The 21339-nt window shown below is 47.7% G+C and overlaps 1 protein-coding gene across 1 annotated transcript in view; it reads right to left on the reverse strand.

The window, feature by feature from the left end:
* LOC139376006 (chromodomain-helicase-DNA-binding protein 7-like) overlaps positions 1–21339 on the reverse strand; it is a 107614-nt gene that overhangs the window by 19202 nt on the left and 67073 nt on the right. The window contains exons 5-21 of the mRNA XM_071118038.1: positions 19870–19995; positions 19687–19749; positions 14427–14482; positions 13970–14084; positions 13753–13836; positions 12479–12616; positions 11898–12019; positions 9957–10200; positions 9173–9349; positions 8679–8921; positions 8187–8373; positions 7345–7555; positions 6139–6334; positions 5626–5793; positions 5192–5371; positions 4743–4853; positions 627–835 (exon numbers count right to left, since the gene is read on the reverse strand). Coding sequence (XP_070974139.1) covers positions 627–835; positions 4743–4853; positions 5192–5371; positions 5626–5793; positions 6139–6334; positions 7345–7555; positions 8187–8373; positions 8679–8921; positions 9173–9349; positions 9957–10200; positions 11898–12019; positions 12479–12616; positions 13753–13836; positions 13970–14084; positions 14427–14482; positions 19687–19749; positions 19870–19995 — 2630 coding nt within the window. The remainder of the gene's footprint in view (positions 1–626; positions 836–4742; positions 4854–5191; positions 5372–5625; positions 5794–6138; positions 6335–7344; positions 7556–8186; positions 8374–8678; positions 8922–9172; positions 9350–9956; positions 10201–11897; positions 12020–12478; positions 12617–13752; positions 13837–13969; positions 14085–14426; positions 14483–19686; positions 19750–19869; positions 19996–21339) is intronic.

Consider the following 21339-nt stretch of genomic DNA (forward strand, 5'->3'; position numbering starts at 1 on the left):
CTTGCTAGATGTTATGCACATTGATAGCTTGTTAGATGTTATGCACATTGATAGCTTGTTAGATGTTATGCACATTGATAGCTTGTTAGATGTTATGCACATTGATAGCTTGTTAGATGTTATGCAAATTGATAGCTTGTTAGATGTTATGCAAATTGACAGCTTGCTAGATATTATGCACATTGATAGCTTGCTATCATAGTATTAGGCTAGCAGGAGGCAGCAGCAATCTAAATGATCAAACCGAAAGAGAAGTGATTGGGTGAAATGATTAAACAAGCGAGGACACAGAAATACTGCTCCAATCAAAGCAGCAGGATCAGCGTACAGCCTGCCCTTCTATTTACAAACAGACAAACTAGCCAGTTGAGTTTAGACTACGTAGCACTTTGCACTTGATTGAAAGATTTGTTGGCACCCATAAATAAAAGTTTTAGATCAGACAATTACAAAAAAACCTCTTGATCATATATCGGGAAAATTGCTTATATCCATTACGATACCGGTTTTGTCCGACTACTCGGCACGCCCCTAGTATCTAGAGTTACCCTTCCAAAAGGGCCAGGGTTTAGAGAACAGTCAACCTTTCTGAAAGACTAACAAACATGTTAGAGATGTCCACTCACCCATAAACCAGCAGGTTCTTCTCCACCCTGAAGCACTCGCTGCGGGGGTACCCGTGAGCTCGGTCCTGGGGTCGCCTGAGTTTGGTCAAGGGCTTCTCATTCTCGCCGTCACTTTCCAGCTCGGAGAACTCTGCCAATTCGTCCTCCTTCATGGAGCTGTAGTGGCGTGTCTGCTTCCGCACCCTCGGAGTGTCAATCACAAGGGTGTTCTTGGAGAAAAACAATACGTGTCAAAAAAAGCAATCACACTTTCCCCTCTCCTCCATCTCCCAAGTGTTAAAATGCTAAAAAAAAGGGTAGCATGTTTTTATTATTTACCTCATTAGCATAGTTTCCCTGCTAAACTCAATATAGCTATAAAAAAAACAGCTGACGTGTCTGTTTATGCGGCTGGATTAAGTGCTATACTCCAGGGCCCTTGAGGAGAAGGAGGGCGAGTACGGGAGCGGCGTGGAGGAGAGAAAAGGACTTGCTTTAGACTGACTAAGTGATGTCTCTGCTCCCCTCCGGAGGCAGCGTAAGCTGCTTACTGCCTCTGGGTCCACTGAAGAGGGGGAACTCAGGGTAATTAAGGAATATAAAGAGATTCCCACGGCCACCATTTTAAATTAGCTCACCGTAGCCCAGTTATGATTGGGGCTCCACACATGGCTAGCCTGGGGTAATAAGACAAATTAATTAACGCTTATGAGGGAGAGAATACCACTGATCTCCGATATTGTAACGTGGCGTCTACAGGGAGGGGAAATGCTGGTGTGGTTTCTACCATTCCCATAGCGGTTAAGAGCGTTGGGCCAGTACCTTTCCCCCCTTTCCTCTCTCTCTAGTCTACAGAGTGACTCTTGGAAAGCCCTTTGTTAACAGAGAGTTGGGTAACATCAAAAGGGTGGTGAACAGAACCATATTTCGGTAATCCAACCAGTTGAAAATATGCGTTGGTACTTAATTAAAGAATATGATGTCAGAGAGGTTGTCATCTGAGACATTACTGATGATAGGATGACAAACTGTATCCTGGAAAGTCTACACATTCTAGTTATCAGATTCACATGGAATTGTTGTGCAATTTAAACATTTAAATATGAAACTATTTGTGAAAAGATGAAATGTAATTTTAGCTTCTAAATGAGAGAATTGTTTCCATAAGGTAAATTCTGTTCACTCTGTGGCCCCGCCCAAGTGAACAGACATTGGTTGTAAACTATGAAACACGCCCTTCTCTCCCCACTACATAAGCCCCTGTTAATGAAATTAACATGTGTGTTCCAGAGGACGGCGGTCCATACGTTAAAAGGGCTAATATCAAACTACAGAACTAAGCAAACTTCAGCATGAGCTTTAAGTATGGCAACTTGGTATGAACTTTGAACTTTTATTCACTAATGAAGTGATACGTCCTAGCCATTGAGTGAGCAGCAGCAGCTGTAAACGTGGGCTTGGAAAGGACGGACAAAGTATCTCTTCTACCAAACACACGACGGTACGACAACGTATGCGTTCTACCACAAGACATACCATGGGGCAAAAAAATATTTAGTCAGCCACCAATTGTGCAAGTTCTCCCACTTAAAAAAATGAGGCCTGTAATTTTCATCATAGGTACACTTCAACTATGACAGACAAAATGAGAAACAAAATTCCAGAAAATCACATTGTAGGATTTTTAATGAATTTATTTGCAAATTATGGTGGAAAATAAGTATTTGGTCACCTACAAACAAGCAAGATTTCTGGCTCTCACAGATCTGTAACTTCTTTAAGAGGCTCCTCTGTCCTCCACTCGTTACCTGTATTAATGGCACCTGTTTGAACTTATCAGTATAAAAGACACCTGTCCACAACCTCAAACAGTCACACTCCAAACTCCACTATGGGCAAGGCCAAAGAGCTGTCAAAGGACACCAGAAACAAAATTGTAGACCTGCACCAGGCTGGGAAGACTGAATCTACAATAGGAAGCAGCTTGGTTTGAAGAAATCAACTGTGGGAACAATTATTAGGAAATGGAAGACATACAAGACCACTGATAATCTCCCTCGATCTGGGGCTCCACGCAAGATCTCACCCCGTGGGGTCAAAATGATCACAAGAACGGTGAGCAAAAATCCCAGAACCACACCTAGTGAATGACCTGCAGAGAGCTGGGACCAAAGTAACAAAGCCTACCATCAGTAACACACTACGCAGCCAGGGACTCAAATCCTGCAGTGCCAGACCTGTCCCCCTGCTTAAGCCAGTACATGTCCAGGCCCGTCTGAAGTTTGCTAGAGAGCATTTGGATGATCCAGAAGAAGACTGGGAGAATTTCATCTGAGCATATGACACCAAAATATAACTTTTTGGTAAAAACTCAACTTGTCGTGTTTGGAGGACAAAGAATGCTGAGTTGCATCCAAAGAACACCATACCTACTGTGAAGCATGGGGGTGGAAACATCATGCTTTGGGGCTGTTTTTCTGCAAAGGGACCAGGACGACTGATCCGTGTAAAGGAAAGAATGAATGGGGCCATGTATCGTGAGATTTTGAGTGAAAATCTCCTTCCATCAGCAAGGGCATTGAAGATGAAACGTGGCTGGGTCTTTCAGCATGACAATGATCCCAAACACACCGCCCGGGCAACAAAGGAATACTTTTTTGCCCCACTGTATTCTTCAAAGGACAAAGGAGATCTTTGTTGGGCAACACGGCCTTCCATCTACGACCAACCTATTGAAGCACCGCTCAGAGTAGATATTTCTTGCATTTTCCTTTTCCAAATGGGCGGTTATTTAGAATGCATAAGATTCTGTATTTACGATAGCATAGCTTCACAAGGTCCGATCAGAGACCAAATTCCTTTGTTCCTAAGTCTTGTGCTTTCATTCAAAACCCAACCCCCTTTCTTTGTGTAACCAGCCGTCATACCTGTTCTGTCCGCCAGGGACGTTTTCTTTTATGACATAATTAGTAATCAATATATGACCCATCCTGTGTGTGTAACTGTGTGATTGGTTAGGTATTTAGTAAATAAATAATTAAACCAAATTTTGTATTGCTGATTCAACTTGTTAGCCAGGGTTCGTGAAGATATCTGAAGTCGTAGAATTCTTGGTTGAGACTGAATAAGGTGACGATTAAGAATTGACCGCTATTGATGTAAAAGATTATCAGGTCTAAGAGTTTGTTCGGAAGATAACAGCTCTATAAACATTATTTTCGTGGTACCCCGACTTTCTAGTTAATTACATTTACATGATTAGTTCAATCAGGTAATATTAATTACAGAAAAATGATTTTATAGAAAGCATGTCATATCACTTAATCCGGCATAGCAAAGACACAACAGGCGTCTCACAGTAACACTATGCAATTTATTGCCCTGGCCACATCTGCAGTCCTCATGCCTCCTTGCAGCATGCCTAAGGCACGTTCAGGCAGATGAGCAGGGATCCTGGGCATCTTTCTTTTTGTGCTTTTCAGAGTCAGTAGAAAGGCCTCTTTAGTGTCCTAAGTTTTCATAACTGTGACCTTAATTGCCTACCGTCTGTAAGCTGTTAGTGTCTAAATGACCGTTCCACAGGTGCATGTTCGTTAATTGTTTATGGTTCATTGAACAAGCATGTGAAACAGTGTTTAAACCCTTTACAATGAAGATATGTGAAGTTATTTGGATTTTTAAGAATTATCTTTGAAAGACAGGGTCCTGAAAAAGGGACGTTTATAATTGATTTATTAAGACATACATGATGTCTCTAAAAAACACTGACGTAAAAAAATGCAAATGTAATGATATTGATCTCAAAAGATACCCAACGATTAAACAGAGCAGTCGCTAAGTTTATCTGTCTGGATCAAGTGCCACTGTGACTAGGGCTAATTAGCCTTCTTGTTTTTGCCTTAGTATCATTTTGGAATAGAGTATCTTGATGGTATCTAATATTGTGATATTAAACCTGGTATTGGTATCAAAGTCAAAATTCTGGTATCGTGATAACACTACCGGTTACAGTTCAACCCTCAGCATTTTTTTGTTGTTGCATTCTTTGAGAGACAAATACTGACCAAGCCAAGTCTTTGCCCCTGACGTCATCCCCGTTACACTACATTTCCCACAATACATTTTCTCGAAGCTCACCCGTCCATTGATGGCTTCCATGTCGAGCTCCGCCTTCTTGGCCCACTTCTGCCAGAAGTCCGGGTCCTCCAGGGATATGTCTGTCCTGTTCCCAGCAGCCACAAAGCTCGCCTGGGGAGTATGGGTAAAATAAGAAACGGTCCCAACGGTGAATCTCCTGAATGCATTTTCTCCACCTTTCTTTTCCAATTACACTTTTGATCTCAAAAAAGTGCTGCTGGGTTGGCCACTGGAACAAGCTCCAACTGACACTGCACAGTTTGATTCTGAAAGAGCCTGGCTCTCTACTGGTAATGAGCATAGAAATATAATTACTAGAATGGGCCATCAGAACACCTAGACCCATTGACTTGAATTGGAAATCTCTTATAGTAATTCAATTCCTATGTTACTGACCACGCTACAAAAATGGTGCTAAGAGCACATGGGAGACAGCGTATTGAAGCTACCTTGGCGAAGGTGGACCCCTTGCCCTCGGACTCAATGGTGATGGTCTGGGTTCGTCTCAGGAGGATCTGGTCAATGTCCTCTTCACAGAACTTTGAGCCCTCGTCCTCCTCGTCCATCAGAGCTCCGTAGGCTCCTTTACGGAGGAGGTCCTCCACCTCCTTCTTAGACAGCTGTGGAACCTGAGGTGGTGGAGCACATTTGATGGCTTAGACTACTGAGCTCAGTATATCAACAATCGTTCACCTTTATTAAGACAATTAAGTATGGTTGAGAAGAACCTCTCTTCACAAAGGCAGGTGAGCAATCTGTTTTAGAGATGTTTTCAACAGGGGTGCACACAGAACGTTGAAAAACAATACTAACATGTCCCCAAGCCTTGTCTTACTTTTTAACTGTGTCAGAGCTGTGTTAACTGTGTGTTTGTGTGTCTTACCCCGTTGGCTGCATTTTCTCGGCCACTCATGGACTGCAGCACAGCCTTGTCGAGGCCCAGCTTGAGGCTGGCCTTGTCAAACATCTCCCTCTCATAGGAGTTCCTGGTGATCAGCCTGTAGATCTTCACTGCCTTGCTCTGGCCAATCCTGTGGCATCTGGCTTGCGCCTGAGAGAGGGAGAGGAAAAGAGTGAGAAAGATAAAAAAATAAAAAACTTGCTTAGATTGAGTAAAGCATAGACCAACTGACAACAACAAACAAAGTCATGTAGTGGTGTACCAGTGGTGTGATAACATTGTTTGTTTCCTGTTTTATGAGTTTCTATGAACCTGTGTACTGTGTTTCAACATGTGTCTTTACTGTATCTTAACAGGACTGTCTTCTTTCAAAGTTTACTGAAGTAGCACGGTATTTACCTGTGTAGTAGTGACCACAGTATTCCATAAATTGCATTTTCAACTTGAGTATTTAACAAAGTGGTAATGCTCTATTTGCAAGCCCAGCCCACTCACCTGTAAATCATTCTGGGGGTTCCAATCAGAGTCAAAGATGATGCAGGTGTCGGCAGCGGTCAGGTTGATGCCCAGACCTCCGGCCCGGGTACACAACAGGAATACAAAGCGGTCAGAGTCCGGACGAGAGAAACGGTCAATTGCAGCCTGCCGGAGGTTACCCCTCACACGGCCATCGATACGCTCATACGGGTACCTGGTCGGAAGGAGACAGTCATAGTCAGCTTTAGCAACAGATAAAACACAATCATAAAAAACAACCCACATTTATGACTTTGTCATTGATGTGCTCACGCAGATGACTAGTAAAATACATTACATTTATATATAGTATGAAATATGGTGAAGCTCAAATGCATTACCCCTCACACGGCCATCATCAGAATAAATAATCTATGGAGCACCATTATAGGCTGACCACACCGTTGCAAAATAAATTTAGAAATCTATGTTATTCAATTATTGCACCCAAATACTCGCACGCGCCAACGAGCGTCTGCGTTGCCAAGGGCTAAAATAGAAGTCATTCCTATTTCTGACGCAGATCGCGCTGCAAGCCCTGCCTCTCCCATCTCCTCATTGGTTTATAGAAGCAGGTACCCACGTGCCATCTCCTCATTGGTTATACCCACATGGGTGATTGAAAGACGAAATGTGTTGCCGGTTGTCGTGGTAATACTATGAAAGTGTAGATGCCATATAAGTTCAAAGATGAAAAAGCCTGGAAGGAGGAGAGATGACTAGAAGTGATTCGGTTGACCATTTTATGTGTGGATTAATTGTCGGAGTAGAGGACCTTGTGCATTTCAGGTAAAATAACAACTCAATGTTTATATCCCAGGACAAATTAGCTAGCAACAGCAAGCTAGCTAAATAGGACAAATTAGCTAGCAAGTGAAAGCCAACTAGCTAAATTGCCATACATGTTTAATGCTTTTCGACCTGTCTTCAAATTAATGTCATTGGTTCAGAATTTGTTTTGATATTTTAACCTGCGTGTCGTGATCGCGTTTGGTGAAGGGGGACAAAATAAATATATATATATTTTTTAAAGAATTGGCTTGCAGGCCGCATCTGGCACACAGGGCCCCAGTTTCAGTCCCCTGGGTTAGTTAGGTAAGAGTGGAATGGAAGAGAAAATCTGGGAGAGAACATAAAAGGGGTACTTTGAATCAAATCTTCAGGGGTAAAAGGTCAGATCCGTACCGTTTCTGGATGAGGTAGTCCTCCAGGATGTCCAGGCAGCGCACCATCTGGGAGAAGACGAGGACCCTGTGTCCCCCGGCCTTCAGCTTGGGCAGCAGCTTATCGATCAGCACCAGCTTGCCCGCTGCCTGGATCATGGCCTGTAGGTGGAATTGGGGCATCTCGGCATGGTGGTTCTCACGGAAGTCGTCCAGGATCTTCTCCTCTGCACCTAGAACATCATTAAACAAACAGCCATGCATCAGAATCATTAAAAGCAGTGAGACTAAACCCAGCAAGTACACAAACCAACCCAAGCTAAGTACTAACAGAGGTTAGAGCACGTCCTGTGCCCCCCCCCCCCCCCCCCCCCCCCCCAAGAAAATTCAACACTCAGAGCGTCCAAAATAAACACTTTAAGCCAAAAGACTGAGTGAGGACTATGTTAGTGTGTGTTAAGCCTTCCGCATGCTTCGGCTGGCACCTAGCTAAACTCAGCTAGGTGACCTGAACGAATGTGTTCACATTCTCCCTTAAAAGACCTTCCCTTAAAAAATGTGAGATAAAAGCAGCAATGGTACTGTTTGTCCATCTTGGACATGCCAGTATAAAGACTTCAAAATAGTCAGAATTCATCAAAGATTACTCAAGACAACTGTCATTCATTTAAACTTGTTTGTCGAGGAGATCTTAGAACCAATCACCAACGAAGGGACGTAGACTTCGAGAACAAATGTAGCGTGCACGAACAGCTGGAAAAACCTTTGCCGAAGACCAAAACGTCACAAAATGGTGTCATAATATATGCATAAACTGTTCAGGATGGGAAGCATGCGGACGCCTTTTGTGTGCGTGTTCCGTACCATTGATGAGGTAGGGGTGGTTGCAACACTTCCTCAGCTCCATCATGGTGTTGAGCAGGTTGGGGACCTGTGCACCTCCGCCTCCCCATGCACCACCACCTCCTCCCGGTCCTCCTTTAGACAGGAAGGAGAAGTTCTTCTCCAGGATGGCCCGGTAGTACTTCTTCTGGATGTTGGTCAGCTCCACCTGAGAACAGGAGATGGGAACGACATCAGTTAGGTAAACTCAGTGGAGAGAAATGACATCAGTTAGGTAAACTCAGTGGAGAGAAATTACATCAGTTAGGTAAACTCAGTGGAGAGAAATGACATCAGTTAGGTAAACTCAGTGGAGAGAAATGACATCAGTTAGGTAAACTCAGTGGAGAGAAATGACATCAGTTAGGTAAACTCAGTGGAGAGAAATGACATCAGTTAGGTAAACTCAGTGGAGAGAAATGACATCATTTGACCATGAGGAACGGACACAAAGTCAAACACAGAAACAAACACCTCGATGATGGTCTCCTCCTTGGGGGCCAGGTTCTTCTCCACGTCCTCCTTGAGACGTCGCAGCATCATGGGCTTCAGGATGGCCTGCAGCTTCTGGACCTGCTCCTCAGTCTTGAGGTCTCCAAACTCCTGCATGAAGGTGTTCTCAGAGGGGAAGCGTTCAGGCTCCAGGAAGTTGAGCAGACTGAAGAGCTCCTCCACCGTGTTCTGCAGGGGGGTCCCGGTCAGCAGCACCTTGTGCTCCTTTACAGAGGGAGAGGAGGACTTGGTTTTTACTATACTTAGGTCCTTCCAGTATGTCATTATAGATGGGTTTTTTATTACTCCTGTGATAGGAGAGGACGAAGGGGGAAATGTCCAACTGATGTCCATAAAATATGAGCATTTTATCAATAACTATTGCTTATTTTCCAACAGGTTCAATGGCAAGTATTCCAAAAAAAACACAGGAGAATTAGAAGTTAACAACTAGACATCTCTCCATGTCAACTCACCATGTCCATCATCTTAAGACCCTCCAGCAGTTTGCAGTTCCTGTTCTTGAGGCGGTGAGCCTCGTCGATGACCACACAGCGCCACGAGACGCTGCGCAGCTCCGGACAGTCTGTCAGAATCATCTCAAATGTGGTGATGACCGCATGGAATTTGTACGCTCCCTTTATCACACGACCCTGAAGATGGAGGGAGGAGAAGACGGAGAGCGAGGTCAGAACACAGGGACGTCATGGTGTATGGACAGTAGTTTTTCCTACTTAACTTAAATCGGGAAAACTCTGGACCCTGGTCAGGGAAATCTGGCTTTTGGTCAATTTACTGAATCAAAATGGACTCAACATAATGTAAAACATATTTGCTCAATATGAGGTTGGTGGAATAAGTTTACACATTTAAATGGTTAGTGGAGTAGGTTATGGTCACATTTCATTCACTCATTATTTGGTCGGTACAGTCAGTGTGGAGCTCTGATTAATGTTGTTAAATACCTGACTGTCTAAGGTGCTTCTTGTGGGATTATTCCTAGATTAGGGTTAAGAACCGACTGTACCATACTATACTGTATTCATGTGGCTAGGAAGGCTTGAGTGTCTGTCACTTAGGCCTGAGTCTTGTGAGGTTATGGTTTGTTATGTAATGGTAAGTTTATGGTGTGGTTGGGTTCGCCTCGCAGGCCGGAGTTACATAGCTATAGAATCGTTGCATTAAGGTCATGTTACGTCAGGTCATGCCTGTAGTGGATGGTACTGTTATAGTCATGGTTACAGTACGCTCACAACGTACCTGCACGTCGCGGTAGTTCATTTCGTAGGCCTGGATGGTCTTGCGGCTGGCCTGGCTGCCGTGGTAGACGATCACGTTGAGTTCGGTCCAGGTGCGGAACTCCCTCTCCCAGTTTGGAATGGTGGAGAGGGGGGCGATGACCAGGAAGGGCCCGTGGATCCCCTTCAGGTAGATCTCATAGAGGAATGTGATGGACTGGATGGTCTTGCCCAGGCCCATTTCATCTGCTAGGATGCAGTTCCGTCTGGAGGGGAACAAAGAGAGAACATGATGAAAGGGGAACAATGAGTCACCAGTCACTGTATTAGCAGTAGTGAGTAATGTGAATGGGTCTCCGAGGAGGGCATAAAGGAGAGAAAACAGTGCAAATGAGTGAGATGTAACAGGGATAGTCCGCGTCTCAAATTACACCCTATTCACAGTGTAGTGCCCTACCTATGACCAGAGACCTAGATAGAGCACTATATTGGCACTAGTGTGTCCTTAAGTCTCTGTGCACTCTATTCGTGAGAGAGTAATCTAATGAACAGTTAGATAACCCTGTAAAGGCAGATCAATGACACTCAAACTAAGAAGTTGGCTGTGTGGCTATTGCATCATACTGACTGACTGTGTGTGTGTTGTGTGCAGCAGTGGTAGATCACACATTAATGATTGGTGTGAGAAAAGCACAGATTGGGTACACACATGTCCCTGCAACACATGGGTTGGAGGACACAATATGGGGCATGGATGTGTTGATTGTATTTACACATGCTGGGTGACATGGTTCAGTATTATCTATGCGAGTGTGTTGGATAAACACATAGCATATATGGTCCTACTTGTTATTGAGTAGTTGTGGGTTATGAAGGCAGACTTTAGTCAGTAGATATCTTGTATATTATACAATGTAATAGTTCCATAATATATACAGTATCAGTAGATATCTTGTATATTATACTATGTAATAGTTCCATAATATATACAGTACCAGTCAAAAAATTGGACACCTATTAATTCAATTGTATTTCTTTATTTTTTACTATTTGCTACATTTTTTAAATGTCTTTCCTTCTTAATGCGTTTGAGCCAATCAGTTGTGTTGTGTATACAGAAGATAGCCCTATTTGGTTAAAGTCCATATGGCGAGAACAGCTCAAATAAGCAGAGAAATGACAGGCCATCATTACTTTAAGATTTGAAGCTCAGTCAATCCGAAAGACTTCAAGATTCTTCAAGTACAGTCGCAAAAACCATCAAACTCTATGATGAAACTGGCTCTCATGAGAATCTTTTTGGAAAAACTGAGCATCTGCTATCTAACTGAGAGTCTCCTCATTGAAAACATCAGAAGTTCTTCAAAGGTAAGTTATTTTATTTGAAGGCTTTACTTGTTTTTGTGATAGTTGCCTGCTAAATGCTAACGCTAATGCTAAATGCTACGCTAGCTAGCTACTGTTACACAAATTATTGTTTTCCTATGGTTGAAAAGCATATTTTGAAAATCTGAGATGACAGTGTTGTTAACAAAAGGCTAAGCTTGAGAGATAGCATATTTATTTCATTTCATTTGCGATTTTCATGAATAGTTAACGTTGCGTTATGGTAATGAGCTTAAATAGAATCCCGGATCCGGGTTTGGTAGTCGCAACAGGTTAAGTTCTGCTTTTCTGATGTATCAAATACTTATGTAATGCAATAAAATGCAAATTAATTACTTAAAAATCATAAAATGTGATTTTCTGGATTTTTTTTTTATTTAGATTCCATCTCTCACAGTTGACATGTACCTATGACAAAAATTACAGACCTCTACATGCTCTGTAAGTAGGAAAACCTGCAAAATCGGCAGTGTATCAAATACTTGTTCTCGCCACTGTAATTGAGTCTCACACACACACACGTCATATATCTTAACACATGCACACACGAACAGTAGGTTTTAGTACTTCTCCTTACGTATTGTACCAGTTGAAGAGCAGCCAGTTCACTCCCTCCAGCTGGTATTCCCTGAGCGCGTTGTCGTTTTTATAATCCCTGGAACTCTCGGATTTCTGCCAGTTTTCGGTGGGAGGTCGCTCCTGTTTCAAATAAAAGTCTACCGTTAGTGGTTTCTGTGGGACCAGAAAAGGTCTGGGACCGTTAAAGGTCTGGGACCGTTAAAGGGCTGGGGCCGTTAAAGGGCTGGGGCCGTTAAAGGGCTGGGACCGTTAAAGGGCTGGGACCGTTAAAGGGCTGGGACCGTTAAAGGGCTGGGACCGTTAAAGGGCTGGGACCGTTAAAGGGCTGGGACCGTTAAAGGGCTGGGACCGTTAAAGGGCTGGGACCGTTAAAGGGCTGGGGCCAGAAAAGGGCTGGGGCCAGAAAAGGGCAGCAGGGGAGTGTATAGTGTGTCTACCGTTAGTGGTTTCTGTGCGACCGTTAAAGAGCTGGGACCGTTAAAGGGCTGGGACCGTTAAAGGGCTAGGACCGTTAAAGGGCTGGGGCCAGAAAAGGGCAGCAGGGGAGTGTATAGTGTGTGATGTTTTTATTTTACACACCACGCGTTTGGTCTCGGGCTGACGGGCCGCCACGGCCTCGTACTCATCCATCTTGGCCTGGTCGATGTCGGCCTTCAGCTCCCAAGTTATATCCTCATAGGGCAGGGAACACCACTTCACCAGGTACAGCTTTACAGGCTGGGGGGCAGAGAGAGGTTGGGGTTAGTGTGTGTGTTGGGGCAGAGAGGGCGTTAGTATGTGGGGAGGGGTAAGTGTGTTTTGGGGTTAGTGTGTGTGTGCGCGCGTCCGGAGGGGTTAGTGTGCGCGCCGGGGGGGGGGGGGGGGGGGGGGGGGGGGGAAATAAGTGTGTTGGTTAGTGTGCGTGTGTTGGTTAGTGTGCGTGTGTGTTGGGGCAGAGAGGGCGATAGTACGTGGGGGGGTTAGTGTGCGTGTGTGCTGTTAGTGTGCGTGTGTCGGGGGGGATGTTAGTGTGCGTGTGCGTTGGGGGGGGGGGGGGGGTTAGTGTGCGTGTGCGTTGGGGGGGTTAGTGTGCGTGTCTGTGCGTTGGGGGGGTTAGTGTGCGTGCGTGCGCGTTGGGGGGGTTAGTGTGCGTGCGTGCGTTGGGGGGGTTCGTGTGCGTGCGTTGGGGGGGTTGGTGTGCGTGTGTTGGGGGGGTTGGTGTGCGTGTGCTGGGGGGGTTGGTGTGCGTGTGTTGGGGGGTTAGTGTGCGTGTGTTGGGGGGGTTAGTGTGCGTGTGTGTGTGTGTGTTGGGGGGTTAGTGTGCGCGTGTGTGTGTGTTGGGGGGTTAGTGTGCGTGTGTTGGGGGGGTTAGTGTGCGTGTGTGTGTGTGTTGGGTGGGTGGGGAATAGTGTGTGCGTGTGTATTGGGGGGTTAGTGTGTGCGTGTGTGTTGGGGGGGTTAGTGTGCGTGTGTGTTGGGGGGGTTAGTGTGCATGTGTGTGTGTGTGTTGGGGGGGATAGTGTGCGTGTGTGTGTTGGGGGGATAGTGTGCGTGTGTATTGGGGGGGTTAGTGTGCGTGTGTATTGGGGGGGTTAGTGTGCGTGTGTGTGTTGGGTGGGGAATAGTGTGTGTGTGTGTGTGTTGGGTGGGGAATAGTGTGTGTGTGTGTTGGGTGGGGAATAGTGTGTGTGTGTGTGTGTGTGTCTTCCTGCGACAGGAAAGGAAAGGGCAACGTTTGTTCGGAACTTAAAAAGGAACATTTAGCCAAAGCATCAACTTCAATCAACAACATAACCAAACGTATTCCAACGTTTGAGGTTGTTTAGAGGCCATATAGAACAGGAAGGAGGGAGAGAGCAAGAAAAGGAACGCACCTCTCCGTTCTCATCTGTGCTCTCTGACACGTCCAGTACCCGGTCCACCTCAACGTAGTCTGGGTTGAAAGGCTCGTCATCCATCTGGAGGGAGGGAGAAAGGGATGAGAGAAGGATGGAGACCTTGAGGTTCGTGTTACCATAGCAGAGAGTGAATGGCCTGGTGAGGGAAGACAGAAAGGAAGACACCGAGGGAAGACAGAACTGTGGGACTGACCTCTGTCACGAAGGTGGAGAGGGCCTGTTTGGCCCTGAACCGCTTGACCTTCTGGTGGATCCTTTTGTCCTTCTCCAGCTCCTCCAGATCTGCCCAGCGACAGTGCAGGTAGGAGCTACACAGAGAGAGCGGGGGAACACACACCATTACATACATATACACTATTAACTCACTCAAATACACCCACCCGTGACAGATGCTATAATATACACATCATATCTCATACACCATAAACACACCTCACAAAAAGACAATGCAAAACACAGACACACCATCACAAAACCAAATGTGCTAATCTAGAGATTTATAGCATTATAGAATTTCCTCTTCAGTCCAAACATTAAACCTGTGGTTTACAGAGTGTTTATTTGATTTCACATTAATCCACCATTTCCCCCGAAGCTGGAGGAAATAAAATGACACGGTGAACCAAGGCCACAGTCGTGTTGGTACTCACAAGCTCTTGAATTTGACAAAGAATTCTTCCACTTCCATTTTCTCTCCCGATTCCATCTTTGGAAAAAGTTACATTTGTGTCAGTTGTTGATTAGAGTCAGAAGATGGGTGAGTTTTAATGTTTCTCAAAAAATATATAAAATCAAGGCCACCGTTTTCTAACAAAGTAGTCATCTAACAAACGTCTTCTGGCAGAGTTCTGTATATTTTAGGAGACAATAACAAAACACTGACAATAACCCCCCCTACCAACCATCTCCACATGGTGCTGTACGATCAATAACCCCCCCCCCCCTACCAACCATCTCCACATGGTGCTGTACGATCAATAACCCCCCCCTACCAACCATCTCCACATGGTGCTGTACGATCAATAACCCCCCCCCCCTACCAACCATCTCCACATGGTGCTGTACGATCAATAACCCCCCCCTACCAACCATCTCCACATGGTGCTGTACGATCAATAACCCCCCCCCCCCAACCATCTCCACCAACCATCTCCACATGGTGCTGTAAGATCAATAACCCCACCCTACCCCATCCAACCATCTCCACTTGGTGCTGTACGATCAATAACCCCATCCCCCACCAACCATCTCCACTTGGTGGTGTACGATCAATAACCCCCCCTTACCAACCATCTCCACATGGTCCTGTACGATCAATAACCCCCCCCCCCCCCCCCCTACCAACCATCTCCACATGGTGCTGTAAGATCAATAACCCCACCCCCCCACCAACCATCTCCACATGGTGCTGTAAGATCAATAACCCCCCCCCCCCAATAACCAACCAACCATCTCCACATGGTGCTGTACGATCAATAACCCCCCCCCCCCCCTCCACCAACCATCTCCACATGGTGCTGTAAGATCAATAACCCCACCCCCCCACCAACCATCTCCACATGGTGCTGTACGATCAATAACCCCCCCCCCCCCCCACCAACCATCTCCACATGGTGCTGTACGATCAATAACCCCCCCCCCCCCCCCCACCAACCATCTCCACATGGTGCTGTACGATCAATAACCCCCCCCCCCCCCCCCCCCTCCACCAACCATCTCCACATGGTGCTGTGAGATCAATAACCCCCCCCTACCAACCATCTCCACATGGTGCTGTAAGATCAATAACCCCCCCCCCCCCCACCAACCATCTCCACATGGAGCTGTACGATCAATAACCCCACCCTACCAACCATCTCCACATGGTGCTGTGAGATCAATAACCCCCCCCCCTACCAACCATCTCCACATGGTGCTGTAAGATCAATAACCCCCAATACCAACCATCTCCACATGGTGCTGTAAGATCAATAATCCCCTCCCCCTACCAACCATCTCCACATGGTGCTGTACGATCAATAACCCCCCCCCCCCCCCCCCCCTATCAACCATCTCCACATTGTGCTGTACGATCAATAATCCCCTCCCCCTACCAACGATCTCCACATGGTGCTGTACAATCAATAACCCCCCCCCCCCTCTACCAACTATCTCCACATGGTGCTGTACGATCAATAACCCCCCCTACCAACCATCTCCACATGGTGCTGTAAGATCAATAACCCCCCCCTACCAACCATCTCCACCTGGTGCTGTACGATCAATAACCCCCCCCTACCAACCATCTCCACATGGTGCTGTAAAATCAATAACACACACCCCCCCCCCAACCATCTCCACATGACTCATGAAGCCCTTACCCATGGCCCCTATGCCCCTTCCATGATACGTGGAAATGTTGGACTATATTCTATGACTTCCTGCATTATACTTGTGCTAAAATGTTAATTATATTGTACTGAGCCATTTACTTTGTGTTGAAATCCTTCTATTACTTTTTATTGTTGTTGACTTGTCAATAAGGAACCTGCCAGTAAGCATTTCATTGGACAGTGTATACCATTTGTATCCTGTACATACCACTAATAACACTTAAACACGCACACACTCGGGCCCGCTACACTGTGCACGCTCACAGACACACTCGGGCCCGCTACACTGTGTACGCTCACAGACACACTCGGGCCCGCTACACTGTGCACGCTCACAGACACACTCGGGCCCGCTACACTGTGCACGCTCACAGAGATACATGGGCCCGCTACACTGTGCACGCTCACAGACACACATGGTCCCGCTACATTGTGCACGCTCACAGACACACATGGTCCCGCTACACTGTGCACGCTCACAGACACACTCGGGCCCGCTACACTGTGCACGCTCACAGACACACTCAACACCGCTACACTGTGCACGCTCACAGACACACTCGACACCTCTCTCCCACTCCTGCACACACACACACAACACACACACAACTCACTCCCAAACACACACACACCTCACTCCCGCACACCTCTCCTGTACACACACCTCTCCCGCACACACACACCCCTCACACACGCACATACCTCTCTCTCACACACAAACACCCCTCTAACACACACCTCTCCCTCACACAAACCCCACTCAGTCACATACACACCACTCACCCCCCCGCTCTCTCCACACACCCTCTCTCACTCCATACACACACACACTCGCCACCCCTCTCTCGCACTCCACCCCCCCTCTCTCCACACACACACCAAACTCTCCACACACACCCCTCTCCACACAACCCTCCTCTCTCTCCACACACATACCCCTCTCTCACTCAACACCCCCCCACCATCAATCCACCCCCACCCCTCTCCACACACCCCCCGTCTTACTCCACACACACCCCCTCTCTCACTCCACACACACACCCACAAACCCCACTCACACAGACCCCACTCACTCACTCACACACACACCACTCTCACAAACACACCACTCACTCATACAAACATCACACACCCGCACAACCCCCCATGTCAACAACCCCCTTCTCGCCACACCCCTCCCTCGCCACACCCCCCGTTCACAGCCCCCCTCTCTCTCACACACCCCCCATCAATCCACACACACCCACCACTCTCTCACTCCACACACACCACACAAACCCCACTCAATCAATCACTCACAAATATACCACTCACACACACAAAAACACCACTCACATACACCCCCCTCTCTCTACACCCCCCCTCTCTCTACACTCCCCCACTCCACACACCCCCGTACATAGCCCCCCACTCACACACACAAACACCACACACCGTCTCTCACTCCACCTCCCCTCTGTCCACAGCCCCCCTCTCACTCCACATGTCCACACACACACCCTGTCTCACTCCACACACACACAAAGCCCACTCACAAACAAACCCCACACACTCAAACTCCTCTCACACACCACCACACAACCCTCCTCTCCATCGACCCCAATCTCTCACCACACCCCCCGCCCAAAGCCCCCCTCTCTCCCTCCACACACACACACACACACACACCTCTTTCACTCCACTCCCCCCTCTCAGTCCACACCCCCCTCACTCCACACACCCCCCTCAAACCCCAAACACTCACTCAAACACCACTCACACAATCAAACCACACACTCACTCAAACAAACCACACAGTTCTCACACACACCACTCACTCAAAATACCCCACTCACTCACAAACCCCACTCAATCACTCACACATATACCCCTCACACACACACAAACCCCACTCACTGACACACACACAAACCCCATTCACACACAAAATATCCCACTCACTCTCACACTCACACTCTCTCTCTCCACATCCCCTCACTCCACCCCCCTCACGCCACACCCCCACACACTCACTCACACATATACCCCTCACACACACAAAATTCCCCACTCATTCACACACAAAAACACCACTCACTCACAAAAACACCACTCACTCACACAAAAACACCACTCACTCACACAAAAACACCACTCACATACCCCCCTACACCCCCTCACTCGGCACCAGCCCGTCGTACATAGCCCCCCTCACTCCACCCATGTCCAAACCCCCTCTCTCTCCACACCCCGCCCCCACTTACAAACCCCACTCATTCACACACACCTCTCACCCCGCATACACACACACACACCTCTCACCCCGCATACACACACACACACCTCTCACCCCGCATACACACACACACACCTCTCACCCCGCATACACACACACACACCTCTCACCCCGCATACACACACACACACCTCTCACCCCGCATACACACACACACACCTCTCACCCCGCATACACACACACACACCTCTCACCCCGCATACACACACACACACCTCTCACCCCGCATACACACACACACCTCTCACCCCGCATACACACACACACCTCTCACCCCGCATACACACACACACCTCTCACCCCGCATACACACACACACCTCTCACCCCGCATACACACACACACCTCTCACCCCGCATACACACACACACACCTCTCACCCCGCATACACACACACACCTCTCACCCCGCATACACACACACACACCTCTCACCCCGCATACACACACACACACCTCTCACCCCGCATACACACACACTCACCTCTGTGCCATAAATTGATGTTGAAAAAAATGGGACAGTGGACCATTTAAAAATAACTACAAATTGTTGAGAGATAATGTAGAATGGGATTCTGATGTAATACTTTGTTCGTTTGGAGCATTTTCTAACATGTTTCAGACAGTTTCACAATGCAATGTAGCCAATGTGTTGACCCCGAACAATGTGTCTACCAGTTTCCCCGTAATGAAACAAAATATAAAAACACTGTTTAAGGGATCAACTACAAGCACAGAAAGAGTGAAAATAAGTATACATGTAGAATTGTGACAAGTCTCGTAACTTTCCAGACCACTGCTAGTGTGTCCTCTCCAGACCACTGCTAGTGTGTCCTCTCCAGACCACTGCTAGTGTGTCCTCTCCAGACCACTGCTAGTGTGTCCTCTCCAGACCACTGCTAGTGTGTCCTCTCCAGACCACTGCTAGTGTGTCCTCTCCAGACCACTGCTAGTGTGTCCTCTCCAGACCACTGCTAGTGTGTCCTCTCCAGACCACTGCTAGTGTGTCCTCTCCAGACCACTGCTAGTGTGTCCTCTCCAGACCACTGCTAGTGTGTCCTCTCCAGACCACTGCTAGTGTGTCCTCTCCAGACCACTGCTAGTGTGTCCTCTCCAGACCACTGCTAGACTGCTCTATGAAGTGGCTGTCTAAGAGGCAGGAAATGTGGGTGTGTAATCTGCTTGGAGCTGGTTGAACAGCACATCATAAGATGACACCAGGGCACTGGTACCCTCTCTCTCTCCACAGACCCAGCTGTCTCACCTCTTTCTTCCCCATGCGTATGGACAGGATCTTCTCCACCACAGGCCCCTCTGTCTCCACCTCCTACAGTCACACAGTTTGAACAACATTAGCACAGTCAAATGTAAGAGCAATGAGCACAAACCTATTCACACATTTTCTCTCTGGAACGCATGCACACCTGCACACATTGTGGGTGCTGACCTGCTGTTCAGAGGTGTTGAAGGGCGACTTGGGAGTGGGGGAAACATCTCCATCATCGTCTGAGATCCTGAACTCCAGTTCCTCTACATAGCGCTTCCTCTTCACCTGACGACTGGAACGACGCTTCTATAGAGAGAGCGAGGTGAGAAGAGAGAGAGAGCGAGGTGAGAAGAGAGAGAGAGCGAGCGAGCGAAGAGAGAGAGAGCGAGGTGAGAAGAGAGAGAGAGCGAGCGAGCGAGGTGAGAAGAGCGAGAGAGCGAGGTGAGAAGAGCGAGAGAGCGAGGTGAGAAGAGCGAGAGAGCGAGGTGAGAAGAGCGAGAGAGCGAGGTGAGAAGAGCGAGAGAGCGAGGTGAGAAGAGCGAGAGAGCGAGGTGAGAAGAGCGAGAGAGCGAGGTGAGAAGAGCGAGAGAGCGAGGTGAGAAGAGCGAGAGAGCGAGGTGAAAAGAGCGAGAGAGCGAGGTGAAAAGAGCGAGAGAGCGAGGTGAAAAGAGCGAGAGAGCGAGGTGAAAAGAGCGAGGTGAAAAGAGCGAGGTGAGAAGAGCGAGAGAGCAAGGTGAGAAGAGCGAGAGAGCAAGGTGAGAAGAGCGAGAGAGCGAGGTGAGAAGAGCGAGAGAGCGAGGTGAGAAGAGCGAGAGAGCGAGGTGAGAAGAGCGAGAGAGCGAGGTGAGGAGAGCGAGGTGAGAAGAGCGAGAGAGCGAGGTGAGAAGAGCGAGAGAGCGAGGTGAAAAGAGCGAGGTGAAAAGAGCGAGAGAGCGAGGTGAGAAGAGCGAGAGAGCAAGGTGAGAAGAGCGAGAGAGCAAGGTGAGAAGAGCGAGAGAGCAAGGTGAGAAGAGCGAGGTGAGAAGAGCGAGAGAGCAAGGTGAGAAGAGCGAGGTGAGAAGAGCGAGAGAGCAAGGTGAGAAGAGCGAGGTGAGAAGAGCGAGAGAGCGAGGTGAGAAGAGAGAGAGCGAGGTGAAAAGAGCGAGAGAGCGAGGTGAAAAGAGCGAGAGAGCGAGGTGAGAAGAGCGAGGTGAGAAGAGCGAGGTGAAAAGAGCGAGGTGAAAAGATCGAGAGAGCGAGGTGAAAAGAGCGAGAGAGCGAGGTGAAAAGAGCGAGAGAGCGAGGTGAAAAGAGCGAGAGAGCGAGGTGAAAAGAGCGAGAGAGCGAGGTGAAAAGAGCGAGAGAGCGAGGTGAGAAGAGCGAGAGAGCGAGGTGAGAAGAGCGAGAGAGCGAGGTGAGAAGAGCGAGAGAGCGAGGTGAGAAGAGCGAGAGAGCGAGGTGAGAAGAGCGAGAGAGCGAGGTGAAAAGAGCGAGAGAGTGAGGTGAAAAGAGCGAGAGAGTGAGGTGAAAAGAGCGAGAGAGCGAGGTGAAAAGAGCGAGGTGAAAAGAGCGAGAGAGCGAGGCGAGAAGAGCGAGAGAGCGAGGCGAGAAGAGCGAGAGAGCGAGGTGAGAAGAGCGAGAGAGCGAGGTGAGAAGAGCGAGGTGAGAAGA

Source organism: Oncorhynchus clarkii, chromosome 20 (genome assembly GCF_045791955.1).
Source record: "Oncorhynchus clarkii lewisi isolate Uvic-CL-2024 chromosome 20, UVic_Ocla_1.0, whole genome shotgun sequence".
Lineage (NCBI taxonomy): Eukaryota > Metazoa > Chordata > Actinopteri > Salmoniformes > Salmonidae > Oncorhynchus > Oncorhynchus clarkii.